This window comes from Peromyscus leucopus, chromosome 7, assembly GCF_004664715.2.
Source record: "Peromyscus leucopus breed LL Stock chromosome 7, UCI_PerLeu_2.1, whole genome shotgun sequence".
Classification (NCBI taxonomy): Eukaryota; Metazoa; Chordata; class Mammalia; order Rodentia; family Cricetidae; genus Peromyscus; species Peromyscus leucopus.
The window spans coordinates 61,577,806-61,592,940 of record NC_051069.1 but is presented as its reverse complement, the minus strand read 5'-3'; the positions used below and the strand labels follow the sequence as shown (position 1 = coordinate 61,592,940).

The 15,135-nt window shown below is 46.8% G+C and overlaps 1 protein-coding gene across 8 annotated transcripts in view; it reads right to left on the bottom strand.

The window, feature by feature from the left end:
* Window positions 1-10,168, bottom strand: part of Yap1 (Yes1 associated transcriptional regulator) — an 84,138-nt gene extending 73,970 nt beyond the window's left edge. For 2 of the 8 annotated variants that reach the window (XM_028890949.2, XM_028890944.2), the window contains exons 1-2: window positions 9,610-10,165; window positions 6,997-7,244 (exon numbers count right to left, since the gene is read on the bottom strand). In XM_028890949.2, coding sequence (XP_028746782.1) covers window positions 6,997-7,244; window positions 9,610-9,891 — 530 coding nt within the window. In that variant the 5' untranslated portion in view covers window positions 9,892-10,165. Of the gene's footprint in view, window positions 1-6,996; window positions 7,245-9,609 lie in introns of all 8 variants that reach the window. The other 6 variants (XM_028890943.2, XM_028890947.2, XM_028890945.2 and 3 more) reach the window with 6 other exon arrangements.
* Between the last annotated feature and the right edge of the window lie 4,967 nt (window positions 10,169-15,135).

The window sequence follows — 15,135 nt, the reverse complement described above, 5'->3', positions numbered from 1 at the left end:
TCACCTCCAACCCATGCGCGCCCCACACACACAGGCAGCCACCACCCAATCAACCCTGGGTTTATACTGGGGAAATGCTTGAAAGGGTCAGCAGTGTCTGCCTGGAGAGAATGTGAGCCACAGGAAGGCCACTGCTTTTTTGTTGACTTTACAAAAGGACAGAGGACCTTTCTAAATTGACATGTAACTCCCTTCCAATTCAATTCCAAACTACGTTTACAAATAAACTATGGGAAAGGAGTATCTGGAAACCACTCTCTTCGGCGGATCCAGGTGTGCCCTCACACTTTTCCTTGTCGTTTGACCCTATCCAACAAGCAAGTGTCACCCTATAACTAAAACATATACTTTGGATTTGCCACAAAGCCTGCCCAACTAGGTAAAGGAAGAGAACCAACTCCCACATGCTGTGACCTCCCTCACATACACACAATGGCAAAAACATACATGCACTGTGCGCACACACACACGCACACACACATTTAATGTATACACACATCAGATCAGTTCCACAAAGGAGAAAGTGAGGGCAGTGTCATAAAGGCAAAACAAGGCCATTTTTTTTCTTTACAAAAAAGCCCATCTTTGATGGCTGGGTTGGCCATCTTCTTCAGAGGCAGCTCCATATTACAATCACTGCAGGACTCTGGGGAACTTGACTCTGAGTCCTCCTAAGTCGAGTCAGTAGTAGGCATTCTTATGTGTGTTTCTCAACTGCGCTTGGTGACACCCATTGGTAATCAAAGCGACAAGAGAACTGACAGGAATTCAAGGTCATCCTGGGCTACGTGAAGGAGGAAGAATACCAGGCTAGCCTGGGGTAATCACAAGACCTTGCCTCAAACAAACAGCACCTCTTTTTAAATATACTTGATCACACAAACATAGATCTTAAAAACAAGAAGAGAAAATCCTCAATTTAAGCCATTACAAGGGGGTAGAATTAACCAAATGCCCCCTTCACTTACCAAGTCAGGACCCAGCAGAACTCAACAGTGTGCAGACTCACGTTACCCCAGGACGCAGAGAAGCACAAAATGATGGATGAGGCACCTGACTTGGTGGACGAGACCTAGCATTTTAATGGCTACTTCCGTTTGCACTGTCCTGCTAATCTGAAACACTTCTCAGAGAATAGCTTATCATTTGGTATGTTAAAAATTAAGGCTTCTGCTAACAGCCAGATGAGGATAGTAATACCTACCTAGCATAGTTCAGAATATTCAGAAAGGTAAAGGAAGAGTCTTCTGGGCTTGCTTTCGGAAGAGGTGAGTGCCCACATAAACAGAAGTGTATCTAAGGTGGTCATAGCTGCTCCCAGGAAACCTGGGCTGAGGTACTCAAACAAGCAGAACCGGGAGTAATTCTTCATGAAGTCACCAAAGTCCTTTCATGCCTGGAGTTCTGAGGAAAGGGCTGCACCACTGTGACCAAAGGCAGAGCCGAGGCTCTTATGTAAGGCTCCTGAATCACTACTAGACTTCCAAGCTATAAGGAACGCTAATTCGATCATGGACAGTAGCAAATTAAATTTGAATCATAATTGACTTTATGAATTACTTCATTTGATTTGTCCTATGCCTAAAAATTCCATCATACTGGTGACTAGCAGGCTGGGTTAAGAGCTAACCTCTACCCCAAAGCCTTAAGGCAGAAGATCATGGGTGGGACAAAACTGTTAGTACCTAATTTATATTCTTTCTCTAACTACATAATAAAAAGGTATTTCTCTACATTACTAAAGGGATTGAATTTCAAGGCTTCAGACAGGGTTTATCTGCTTTACAGTGTTTTAAAGTGTCTACTAATGCCAGGGTGGTGGCCTATACCTTTAATCACCCCCTCCCCCAGTACGTGGGAGGCAGAGGCAGGGGGATGGATCTCTGTGAGTTCACAGCTAGCCTGGTCTACAGGGTGACTTCTAGGACAGTCAGAGCTAGACCGTATCTTGAAAGCAACCCCCACAAATTGTCAACTAACTGAGACACTGCTCAGCCTTTTGTTTTTCCTAAATGGTTAATATCAAGTGGAGTATTTTTGAATGTTACTGTTTAAAGAGTAATAGCTTCTTGTACTAATATTTCACGGCATTTTAAACATCATTTTTTTAATTTAAGCAGGTCACATCAGAATAGCATGCCCACCCCCAGAGTAAATGATTTGTCTTCTCCCTGTCATGAGCACGCACCCTCTTCCCATTCTTTTTCTCTCATGGTTAAACAAAGTTCCTTGAGTGTCTCTTCCTGAGTCAGTGTGTGTTGGGGGGTCACAGGATGCCTGCCCACAGAGGAGGCTCGTCCCAACAGCTAGGCAAATAGGTGAAGACTGGTCCTCCCCTCAGACAGGGAAAAATGTGGCGGCAGCTTGAAATGCCCACGTTTTCACATGTGAATGCAGCTTAACCAGTACTCAGTGGCCAAACTACTCCTTTAGACGCCCCCCCCTTTTGAAGGGAAATCATTTGGGTTGCTTCACTCTGCAACTTCCTAGGTCAACACTTCCTCTACAGAGGGTGCAGTGTGTGCAGTCCTCCAGAGGGGCAAATCACAAGAACAGTGCAACTCCGAGGTGGCGTCAGTCAGGGCCCTGACCACAGGAGTGGTGGTACACAACACACCACTCTGAGTTCAAGGCCAGCCTGGTCTATACAGGGAATTCCAGAGAAACCCTGCCTCAACCCCACCCCCAACAAAACAAAACAAAAAATGGGGGTGGGGTTGGGGCCAGGAAGTGCCTTCTTCTAAAAACAGCATGTAACAGAGATAGAATCAAACTACTGTACTTACTGTACTTATATTTGTTATTCATAAAGCACACTCATGAGGTAGGTACATTCCGTACTGGTATGGCTATACTAAACGCTGAGTAACTCCCAAAAAAATCTGAGAAAATAACCTTTTGAAATGATGGAACAAGATACTCTACTTTCACATACTTTTTAAAGTCATTCAAAACCACAAGCTATTTAATTTGCCTTTTTTTCTATCTTTTCTCTTTCTTTCTCTCTCTCTGGAGCAGAGGTGACTTTTTTGAGACAGGGTCTCTATGCAGCCTGCTTGGTCTGGAGTTTGTTATGTAAACCAGCGGGCCCCAAACTCAGACATTCACCTGCTTCCACTGGGATTAAAGGTGCACTACCACAACTGGGTGCTACCTTTTTTTCAAATTCATGAGAGACCAGAAATGACGTACACATGGAGATCAGACAACTTTGGGGAGATGGGGATCTGGGGATGGAAGCCAGGTCATTAGTTTGCTGAGCAGGGGTTTTATCCACCATGCCATCTCACTGGCTTATCTGGGCCTCCTACCCAAGCCTGCCGAAAGTGGGCTAGGAAGTTAACAGAGCAAACCCAGGGCCTTGTGCTTGCTGTACCAGAACTACATTCCCATCATCTAAAATACTCTTTTAAATAAACCACAGCCCTAAGACCTTAAAACACTAGAGCTGGAGCTATTCAGAAAAACAACAAATGAAAACACCCTCACAGAAAACCTTTAAAAACTGTTAGAACATTATTAAAACAACATATACCTACAAATGTATTAAATCTCTAGATACATTTGGTACATCACATTGTAACGCCTACATGGTACATAGTTTACAATAAGTTCTTTGTACTTGGCAAAGGTTACAAGGTACCAGATTCAATAAAATAAACCTGAGAAGTGGAAGCACTCCTTGTAACCAAAGATATTATAGAATGGTAATTCAGGAAGTTATTCAGAAGCTTATAAAAGAAATAGGAAGTTGTTGACCAACTACTTGAGGAACTATTTCCTGCAGGAAAGCCTGCAGAAGTGCTGAGCTATAAAGAGAATTGATTCTTTTCAAATAAAAACTCAAGGTACTGTGGTGAAATTGGTTTCAATTGGTAAGTTTGGTGACAAAGATGTGGCATCCCCAATGACTAAGCCTTTTTTAGGTACTGCGTACTCTCTGGAGCCTGGAGAGAGGTGCTTTGGCCCTGCAGACCCACTCATGTCATTTGCCAATAGAAAGTTCACGTTTCTAGATCTCGCTGACCCAGGACACCAACCATGGTAATTAGATGGCCTTGAAACTGGAGGATGGGCCAAGAGACTTCAACACACATTCCTCCATAGTCACAAGGCAACCATAGCTGTTCCCAAAGTCAACAATTCTCCCAGATTTCTCAAGTAACAACACGACGCCATTGTGGACCATTTGGGGTCAGAATCCTTCCTACCATGTATAAATCTCAAGAAATTATATACTTTGTCCCAGTAAATACCTAAAAAATGGAATGAAAGGTTTAGTTTTTTATGGCTGGTCTGAGCAAAAATTCAGAAACTAGTTCAGATCTTCACTCCACAGCTGGTATTATCCTTTTGAAGTTTTCATTACTTATTTATTTATGCACCTGTGTGTGCATATGCAAATGTGAGCATGGACACACCATGGCCCCGAGTGTGTAATGTCTGAGGACACTGTTCAGGAGTCAGTTCTCTCCTTTCATCATGTGGGTCCTGGGGCTCACACTAATACTGTAAGCTATCTTCAGGACCTCAGAAGAAGCTGCAGACAAAAGGAAAGTATTGATTGTGAAGAGAAATAAATTCTAAAGAGCTAAGATAAAAATAAAATTGGACACAATAGCTACTTGGCACCAAAGCTTTAGTTACCATCATCTCTGACTCAGTCGGGGCAGATGAATTTCATTCATCTGGTGTGCAACAGCTCTTTATGGCAACTACCCGGTACCTAACACCAGAGGGAAGTCAACACCAGAGAGAAAGCTGTCCTTGACATCACTTCTCCAAACTGCACACTGTTCATAAAGCACTTCCTCTTCAGAAACAGCCATTTCCTAAGACAACAGCACCCACCTCCTACATCCAGTTCTCAGAGCCCCCCACAGGCTCTTCACCACACCCAGTGACTCAGCTCACCTGCTGTGAGAGGTTCAAGTCACCGCTGGGGGTGACCTTCTACTTCTAAGAGCAAGATATGAAAAAGCTCTGCAGAACCGCAAACACCTCATTCATCAGAGAAGCAGCTGTGATTTCCACTGGCAACCACAGAAACAATACTGTCTTCTCACGTCCTGGGCAAAGCTCTCCCCAGGCCTCCTATGGCAAGTCTTAGTTTTGTTTACCTTCTTTCTAGCCCCCTTGAAAAGAGGGGAGGATGCCAGCCAAGTGAGAATGGGGCTTGTGGAGCACCTCCTCAAATCCACAGACCCAGCACTCACTCACCGTGGGAAGAACCGTCGGAAACATTTTAAAGCAAGAATCTACAATGAGGTTTATTTCAGCTCAGACAGTGACCTCGCCAACAAGCAATTTTAAGAAAACACAAAGTAAAAACAGCGTAATGTTGCCATTACCCTTCTGCTCCCAGCCACAGCCACAGCTATGAAGCTGTTTAAAATCCCCCTCCACCATGGGACACAGCAGGAGTCCAGGTCTTCAACCTGTTTGTTTCTCCTCCTTCCCTTCAGGACAGTCGCTCACAGCCAGCCCCTTTTCCAAGTCATTTACTTGGGACATCCCTCTGCTTAGAGAACAAATGGTCTGGCTCCAAAGGATGAGCTTGCCAGGCTTGTGTGTCTCGGTCCCTTTATTGTTCTTGAAACCTGACTGTTTGAAATGAGTACCAGGATACCAGAATTTTTTTTTTTAAAAAAGAGAAAGTTACAGGGGGAAAAATAGCAACAAAACAAAAAACAAGATGTGGGGGAGGGGGGAAGGGCTTTCCAAAATCAAGATCAAATCTTTTCCTTTGTCTTCCTGAAGGGCCTGTCACAAAACTGTGTCCTTACTACCCAAACCTTTAATCCCAGCACTCGGGAGGCAGAGACAGGCAGATCTGAGTTCGAAACCAGCCTAGTTTACATAGAGTTCCAGGGCAGCCAGGGCTACACAGAGAAACCCTGTCTCAAAACACAAAACAAAGTAGCAACCCAACCAAGACAATCAACTTAAAATACAGACAGGGGAGGGCGGGAGGGGCTCACAAACAAAGCAAGGTTCTTACTGGCAGCCTCGGATCCAATAAATGAGGCTGCCTTCACTTCCCACTGAATCAAAATGAGCATTGTTCTTCACTTCATTACCTCAACCAATCAACCAAATAGCAGAACGATCTGCATGCAGTCTGTGACAACCAGTCAGACAGTGTGCACACTCTAAATTCAAACAAGCCCTAGGAAATTAGTTCACTTCCAATTTCAAAATTAGAGGGGATAAAATTCTATTGTGTCCTTTTCAGATAAATATAATTTTGCCATTCTGTTAAAGACAAAAAGCCTGGGGTGGGTCCCCAGTGGCTGGCCTTGTCCCCAGTTCTCAGAGCAGGCACAGCTTCTGAAGACCACAGCTTGAAAGTGTGCGTGACCTGAGGCCAAACATTTTTGAGGGAAAAAGTTGATAAATGACTTCAAAATGCAGCCTAAGTGTTTGCTGTTTCTCAATTTGAGTAGTGTAAAGTCACCTCTTCCCCAAGTCCTACCTCCTTCTCTACCAATGGTTTATTTGGAAAGAATACACAAGACAGATCCTGTGTTCAATACTCAAGACACACACAATCTCTCTCTCTCTCTCTCTCTCTCTCTCTCTCTCACACACACACACACACACACACACACACACACACACACACACACGGGGAGGGGGGACAGAAAATATAACACATGTCAGTCTTGTTATTTAAAATTTAAATTTGTTCATGGTATTCCATTTTGTGCCAGGCTAATTAACAAATATGGCACAAACTCAAAGTGAGATTACCCCATATTTGCCACAAAACAAAGGTTTGCAGAAAAGCTCTAAACCAAGAATAAACAAGGCTTTTAAGACCTGACCAACACTACAGAGGGTACTCATATATATAAAAATAGAAGGCTAGGGTGCAGCTCAATGGTAAAGTGTGCTTGTTTACCATTCATAAGACCGAGTCCATCTTTAGCACCAGCAAAATAAGTAAATAAATAATGTCATTCACTGCCACCTCCCAGCATTATCTTTACTTACTTTAAGAAGTATCTCTGACCAGAAGATGTCTTGGCCATCTCCCAGCCTGCTGGCAGCGGTACATCATCTGGAATCTCAAAGGAAGACTGTCGGAGATGTTGTGCTGCAGGGGTAGCGGCTGGGCCAGGGACCACGGTGGGTGTGAGTGTCCCAGGAGAAACTGCTCCCAGCTGCAGGGATGCTGGAGAGGAGTGAGCTCGCACGTGCTGTGGGGTCAGAGCTCCTGCAGTGCCCGCATCGGTGCTGGCCTATTGGAAACGGTAAAATGAAAATGTACGCAACCAGAGACAACAGCACCCACCCTAATTCCACAGGTGTCCAAATGGACCACTTTTAAATTACATAAATTTAATATGCACTATAAATGTTATTTTACTGAGGAGCAGCCCATCTGAATGTCTACCTCCTAGGCCTGTGAAAACAGCAAATACTGGGCATTAAAACCTATTTTCAAAACAACTGAGGTGTTATTTGGTAGTAGAAAACATAGTTTATCCCACACACCCCAAAATAAATCAGTACATTTTCCAAGCAGTATGGTTGCTTTTCAAAGTCCTAAAACAAAACCTAGGCGATTACTATGCACTTTTCTCTTACTTTGTTTTAAATAACTAATGCCCCCATCTGTCACTTTTTTGACTGTGAACAAGTGTGATCAATAAATCAATCATTATAAATTATACAACTTTTAATGAATTCAAAGGCTCAGAAATGCACCAATGCTAAAAGCTACCTAATGAAAAGAAGAAGTCAACCAACCCTCTTTGTGCCTAGAGAATAAGATGAAATCAATTCAATTATAACTTAAGGATTCACACACACATATAACAGCAGGGGTTAGGAAAAAGGAAAACCTGCAGAGACCCCAAGGATTCGAATCTGGATTCAACCAGACTAGTGTTATATGAGTTATCAGAAATGAACTTGGTCATCATTTCTGAAGCACATAGGGGGTATAAGAATTCTCAGGCGGGAACCTGTAGACAAGTATTTACAACTCAGATACATACTATTCATAATCTAATCCTTTTATTAGAATTAGGGTTCATCAAAAACGTTTGATTTCCCAGATTCATGCGAATAAAGAAACTGAAAGGACCCAGCAGTCACTTAAAGCCCCACAGCAAAGCCAGGGACACGTCTTAGTCTCAGATCAGATTAAATTTTGGGTTAGGAAATGATTAGCAAACAGAAAAAGTAAATTTTGTGATGCTCAGCTCTCTTCAAATGCTAGTGAGAAGGCAAATGTACCCCACAAACGGCCGGGTGGAAGTTGGGTACTACAAGTACACTTTCCCTTCTGACTTCTAAGTGTTACAAAATGGAGCATTCAATCTGCGTGTTCCTTCAAAGTTTCCGCGGCCGTCTGTGATTGCATGCCAACATACATTTAGCTCAGTGAGTTCAGAAACCCACTTGTGGGGGAGGGAGTCATGAATAGTATCTACGTCTACTGTTGTTACAAATTAAATGTTTAGGCTAGCGGCTAAATAACCTTTCCTTCCTTCCTCCTTAACTCGACTTTTTGTAGCGAGGTTAATGGAGCTTTTCAGAACTCCAAAACCCCTTTCTGCAGCAGGCCTGCCTAGGAGGACTGGAGTGGGGGCGGCAAGTCTTTCCACTCAAGTTACAGCCCGAGTGGGCTAACGATGGCAGTGTTTGGAAAACCAATTAAGTTTTGGGCCAAGTTCCTCTGCTAGTTTAGCCTAAAGCAAGGTCTTTAAAAATTAAGTAATTAAATGGAGGAGGGGGGGGCGACACTAAAGAAATCTACCAGGACCTATCGGAATGTTAATACTCTGAAACGGCTTCACTTCTGTGTAGGATCCAGTTGGGAAAATAACCAGGCGTCGTGGATGTGGATAAGCAGCCATGTTCACATCCGCAGTCAGTTAAAAAGCAATGGCGAGCCTGGAATTAGTCATTGCTTCCCAAACATTACCTTTAATCACAGTTGAGCCCGGCAGGACTCGGCCTATGAGTCAACCTGCAACGCGCTATCAAAGGCCGGCGCAGAGGCTGTGCGCCGTGAGCGCAGCCTAGTTCCTGCGCAACGCACAGATGTGGCCCATTTCAAAGCTTGCGGGCCGAACGGTAAATAATAGGTTACGATTGGGAAAGCGACACGTGAGCCCACCGAGTGTGAAAAGATCCCGCCCGCGCGAGTCCCAGGGCACGGCGGGGGCGAGCGGGGCCCGAGGGAGCTCGGCAAGCTCCCGGAGCCCGAACCCTGCACTCGGGCCGCGCCTGGGCCGCCGGAGCAGCAGGCTTCGCGAGCGGGAGGGGGAGGGGACCGAGAGAAGGAACCAGAAACTCAATGGACCGGTTCAACCCCCACCCCTCACCAACTCGGGAAAACAAGGGGACAGTAACCGCGGCTCCACGGGAGGCTCCAGTGGCGCGGGCAGGGGAGGCGCGGTGGCCCCGGACGGGGGTCCCGCTCCAGACGCCGGGCCCCCTTTCCTCTCCCCTCCCCCCTCCCCTCCCCCTCCCCCCCCCGCCGGAGCGAAGGTACGGAGCGGAGGCGCGCGCATTGTGCAGCCCCCCGCGGCCGCCAACTTCGGGAAAACAAACTCCAGCCCCGCACCCCACGCGGCCCGGGGCCCCCGCTACCTGTCGCGAGTGGGACTTGGGCTCGGGTGGCTTGAAGAAGGAGTCGGGCAGCTTGCGCAGCCGCATGGGCACGGTCTGAGGCACGTTGGCCGTCTTGGGGTTCATGACGGCGTTGAAGAGCGCCTCCAGGTCGGTCTCCGAGTCTCCGCGGACGTGCACGACCTGATGGCCAGCCGGGGGCGCGGGCGGGGCCGTGGGGGTCCCCGCCGCAGGCCCGGGCGCCGACGACGGCGCGGGGCCTTGCGGGGCTGGCTGGGGCGGCGGCTGCTGCGCGGGCTCCATGGCTGCGGCCTCGCTCGACGCTGGGGCGCTGCGCTCAGGCTCGGGGGGCTGCGTCGCGCGCCCGCATCGCCCTGCACTCCGTGCCCGAGGCCGCCGAGCCTTCCCTGCCCTCCCCGAGCTCCTTCCTTCCTCCCTTTCTTCGCCCCGGCCGCGGCGGCGTCCCGACTGAGACAGAAACTTCGGCCCCAGACGCCCAAACTAAAAAGTTGCGCAGAGCGCCCGCCCGCGCGTCTCGCGGGCTCCGCCTCCTCGCCGCTCTTCCTTCCTCTGCGCGCCCGCCCGCACCGAATCCGCGGCCTGCAGCCCCCGGGGAAACTTTCCCTGCGCGTCGCTACATTCCTACAGACTCCCGGGCGCACGTGACCCGGGCTGCTGTGCTCGCTGCGTGCGCACCGGCCGCCCTGGAGCTGCGCGTCCCGGCACCCAGACCTCGGCCGCGCGACTCGGTGGCCTCGTGGGGAGGCTGCATCGAAAGCGATCCTACGCACCCGCACTGATTTTTTTCGGGTCCACGTTTTAACATCGATTCCAGTTTTGCCATTTACCAGAGTTAGCAGAAAAAAAACCCGAACAAAACACTTGAGGGAAGTGCAAACGATTACAAATTGAAGCTTGGAGACCAGGTCTTACACGCAATGTATCTTACAAAAGAAAACATTTAAGTTTTGTTTTAAAAACAGGCTGCCTGTAGCCAAGGATATCCTCCAACCGCCAACTAACTTTGTGCCACAGCTTCCTGACTGCTAGGATTCCAAGCAAAGGCCTCTGCTTCCCTGCTTTTGGAATCGGTTTCTTTTTCTTTCTTTCTTTCTTTCTTTCTTTCTTTCTTTCTTTCTTTCTTTCTTTCTTTCTTTCTTTCTTTCTTTCTTTCTTTCTTTTTCTTTCTTTCTTTCTTTCTTTCTTTCTTCTTCCTTCCTTCCTTCCTTCCTTCCTTCCTTCCTTCCTTCCTTTCTTTCTTTCTTTCTTTCTTCTTCTTTTCTTCTTCTTCTTCTTCTTCTTCTTCTTCTTCTTCTTCTTCTTCTTCTTCTTCTTCTTCTTCTTCTTCTTCTTCTTCTCTCTCTCTCTCTCTCTCTCTCTCTCTCTCTCTCTCTCTCTCTCTCTCACACACACACACACACACACACACACACACACACTGTGTAGCTAAGGCCTCCTGCCTCAGCCTCTAAAGGGCTGGGATTACAAATGTGGGCCACTTTGCCCAGGAAACCATTATTATTTTTTTTTAAGTGAAAATCAAATTGTTGGTTGGTTTGGTTTGGTTTTTCAAGACCGGATTTCTCTGTGTAGCCCTGGCTGTACTGGAACCTGCTGGGTAGATCAGGCTGGCCTCTGCCTCCGGAGTGCTGGGATTAAAGGCATGCTCCACCATGCCCAGAGTCAAATCAATTTTTTTTAGCACCAAAACTTGCCGTTTAGTCTCTGAGAACTTCAACTCAAAACAAACTTGAGGGGGCACGCTCCTTTTTCCTCCTGTGCTTGGTACAAGGGCGCACTGAGAAAAGACTGAACAGAATAAACAATGGAGGTCACGGTAGCCCCAATTCTCTGTGTCAGTCTTTTATCAGGAGCCTATCTGGAATCACTCAAAAATGATGAAAATCTCTTGTTGTTGTTATTTTAGTTCATTGCTTGGTTTTGGGTGTTTTGTCTGCATATATGTCTTTGTATCACATGATTGCCTGGATCCCATAGAAGCCAGAAGAAGGTGTTAGATTCCATGGAACTGGAGTACCACTGGTTGTCAGCTGCCATGAAGGTGCTGGGATTCGAACCTGGGCCCTCTGAAGAGCAGCCAGTGAAGTGATGCAGTGTTGAAGTAATGAACTAAAAACAAAAACAAAAAGTTTTATTGAGATATAACTCACATAGTATAGTTTTCCACTTAATCAATTCAGTGCTTTTTGAGTCTATTCCCAGGGTTGTGCAACACTGATTTTTAAACACACAAATTTCTTCTCGAGAAATCTGGTTTCTTGTTTTAATGATTTTGTCTGCAGTGCAAGTGAAATGAGTATAAATAGGATTAAGCAAAGAAAGGACCCTTGAGCAAAAAGATAATCTCTTCCTCCAGCCAGGACATGCCCGGGAGAATTCTCAGCAGCAATCTCTATCGCCAGATTCAGACAGGCAAGATTTTAATCAGCTGCTCAGGAGCCTCAGTTTCCTGTCCAAGAGAGGAAGGAGGGTAGATACCCTCCCTAGGACTGGTTCCAGGTTTGATCCCCACCCTACCAGTGCCAAGAGCATTTAACCGCAGTCTTGTAGACTCTAGAACTTCAGAGTTTAGAGTTCAGGTCCAGGTTCCCCATGCAGCAGCTGTGAGATACTGAGCAAACTACTTCCTGCTCTTTAATTTTGGCGTCAGGATAATGACATCCACCTCATGTTGTTGAGACATTAAATGAGTCAATGGACATAAAGCGCTTGGCCCAGTTTGTGGCACAAGGCAGATTCTTAGTCGTTGTCAGCCATTACCATTGCCCCATGTTTACAGGTTACTTCACTGGTAGTGACCCGGCCTGTTGTGCCAGAGCTCTTTTAGAACCCTCCTTCATCCACAAACAAAACCTTTGGGCAAAACAATGTGCAATGAATCCAGGCGTGGTGGCTCACGCCTTTAATCCAGCACAACAGAGGCAGAGGCAGGGGGATCACTATACAGTAAATATCTATACAGCCTGGTCTATACAGTAAATTTCAGGACAGCCAGGGCTACATAGGAAGACTCTGTCTCAAAAAAACAAGGTGAACTGAAATCTGGAAATTTGGGAGGCTGAGGCAGGAGGATTGCCATGACTTCTAGGCCTGGCTGAACTACATAGAGAGACCCTGTCTCTCATGGGCGTGGTGGCATGGTGGAAAACAGAGGTTAAGAGTTCAAGGCCAATCTCATTGACACAGTTAAGTGTAAAGGCGTCTGGGGCTACATGAGACCCTGTCTCAGGACAGCACGACGTCCAGCTGAAAGGAAATGTGTAGACTAAACCTGACTGTGACCCCAGGCTGCAATGGAAGCTGGCCCCTAACTACAGTTTACTGCTGTGGACACTGTAATTAAAGGGTTTGGGTACTTCGGTCAATAGTTTCACCAGCCTTTGAATTGAGAACAAAGTTACTGTGGATTAAAGGCTTTCTGGAGTGATTTTATGTTCAGATAGGACTTCTGTATCTTCACTGAGACTGTGTCCCTTACCATTCTTTCCAGCATTTCAGTCACAAGTTAGTAAGAGATGAGGACAATGGGTTTCAGCCTTTTCTCTCCTTGCCTGACTCCCCCCCCCCCAGCAGTTATTATTTTAAGCCCCCTTGAAACGGAAGGGCAGCTTTTCTTTGTGTGTGGTATCCTGAGACAAGATCTCAGGCTCTAGTCCAGAATGGTCTTGAACTCACAGTCTTCCTGCCTTCGCCTCCTGATTGCTGAGTTCACAGGCATGTACCACCATGCCCCACTTGGGAGGCATCTTCATACATAGATCTACCATTGGGAGCTGGAGGCGTGGCGTAGGGGTTAAGAGCAGTGGCTGCTCTTCCCATGGACCTGATTTGATTCCCTGCACCCACGTGGCAGCTCATAACCCCTGTAACTCCAGTTCCAAGAGATCTGACACCCTCTTTCAGCCTCTGCAGTCAGCAAACAGGCACAGGGTGCATGGAAATACACTCAGGCAAAACAGTCATACAAATAAAACATTTTAAAAAAATCTACCATTGTCCTGGACCATTATCAATGTCTGTGGAGGTCACTAACTTTACAATTAGTTGGACTCACTGTGTGGCAGTGGTGCACAACTTTAATCCTGGCACTTGGGAGGCACAGGCAGGTGGATCTCTGAGTTTAAGGCCAGCCTGGTCTACAGAGTGAGTTCTGGGACAGCCAGAGCTACACAAGAAATCTTGTCTTGAAAAAACAGAAAAACAAAACAAAATAATTGGGCTCTGCAACAGTAGACCTTCATCTCTGCTTCCCGCGAGCCCCACCCCATCGTTGTTCAGAACACTGCAGCCTGATGTGGACACTCTGTCATCTCCTCCTCTTGACAGCCGATTGGCAGCGTGGTTCCAGTATTCATATCTCGTTTGTCATGACCTTCTCTCCCGAACCACCTAGCTTCCTCTTCCTTCAGCTATGTGAATGTTTGTGACCTCCCAGAATTAATTCAGGATGTATTCCATCATCAGAGCTTGCTCCCACCTGGAGGTTGTGCTAATGATTTCAGTTCAACTTTTTTTCTTTCATGTACCACCTTGCATGGCAGTATGGGACCTGGACTCACATCAATTAAAAGCTTCAACCAAGCATTTGGCACTGTTACAGAGGCTTGATACCATTATTCTGGTGATAGGACTGTGCTGTGCAACTGCATGACGTCATTCACTGTAGAACTCTGAACTCCGTCCCATCATCAAATGACAGTATCTGTGGTGCATTATGAATTATTCCATAAGAAAGTCTATAATGCCTGGTGACTAGCACATTATTTCTTGTAAAAATTTATCATGTGTTAAAGGGATTAAACTGTTAACGGTTAGGAACCAAGCTCATGAGGGTAATCCCAGCACTTGGGAGGCTGAAGCAGGAGGATTTCAGCAAGTTCACTGTCAGCCTGGACTGCCTAGTTAGTTCCAGCCTATCCTGGCTACAGCATGAGACTCCATCTCAAACAAATAAACACCAGGAGCCCTCCCCTCCTCGGCTGGTTCTGGGAAAGCTGGCCTCGGCTTGTGCTGGGCACCTTTTGGTGTCTGGCAACTTAACCCAGAGTGCTCCACTCCCACCCACCTCGAGCTCCAGCAGCCCACCAGTCCCTCCACATCCTCCGGACTCACCATGTTAATGCTAACACAGTTCATCAATTTGTTCAAGCCGGAGGACTGGGCGTCCATCACTTACCTTCAGCCACTTCCTGGTGGGGGTTATTTTTCTGTTGGCTGCTCCTCGTTGTAGTGCCTGCGAAGTCGATGTTGTTTCTAGATGTACCGGACTCCAAGAGACTTGTGCTCTGACATCACCATGACCTTTCTGCTGTGTGAGCTGGTTTCTGGTCTGGAACCCTCCAGATTCAGCACCCAAGTATGGCATGTTCCAGCCCTGGCTACCCTCTGGGTCTTGCTGCTCACCTGTACAAGCTCTTTATCTCTCCATCGCTCTGTCCACTCCTTTTCTCTTCCCCTCCTATGCAGCCCAGACTGTCCTCAAATGCCTGGTGCTCCTCCTGTCTCACTCTCCTAAGTGCAAGGATT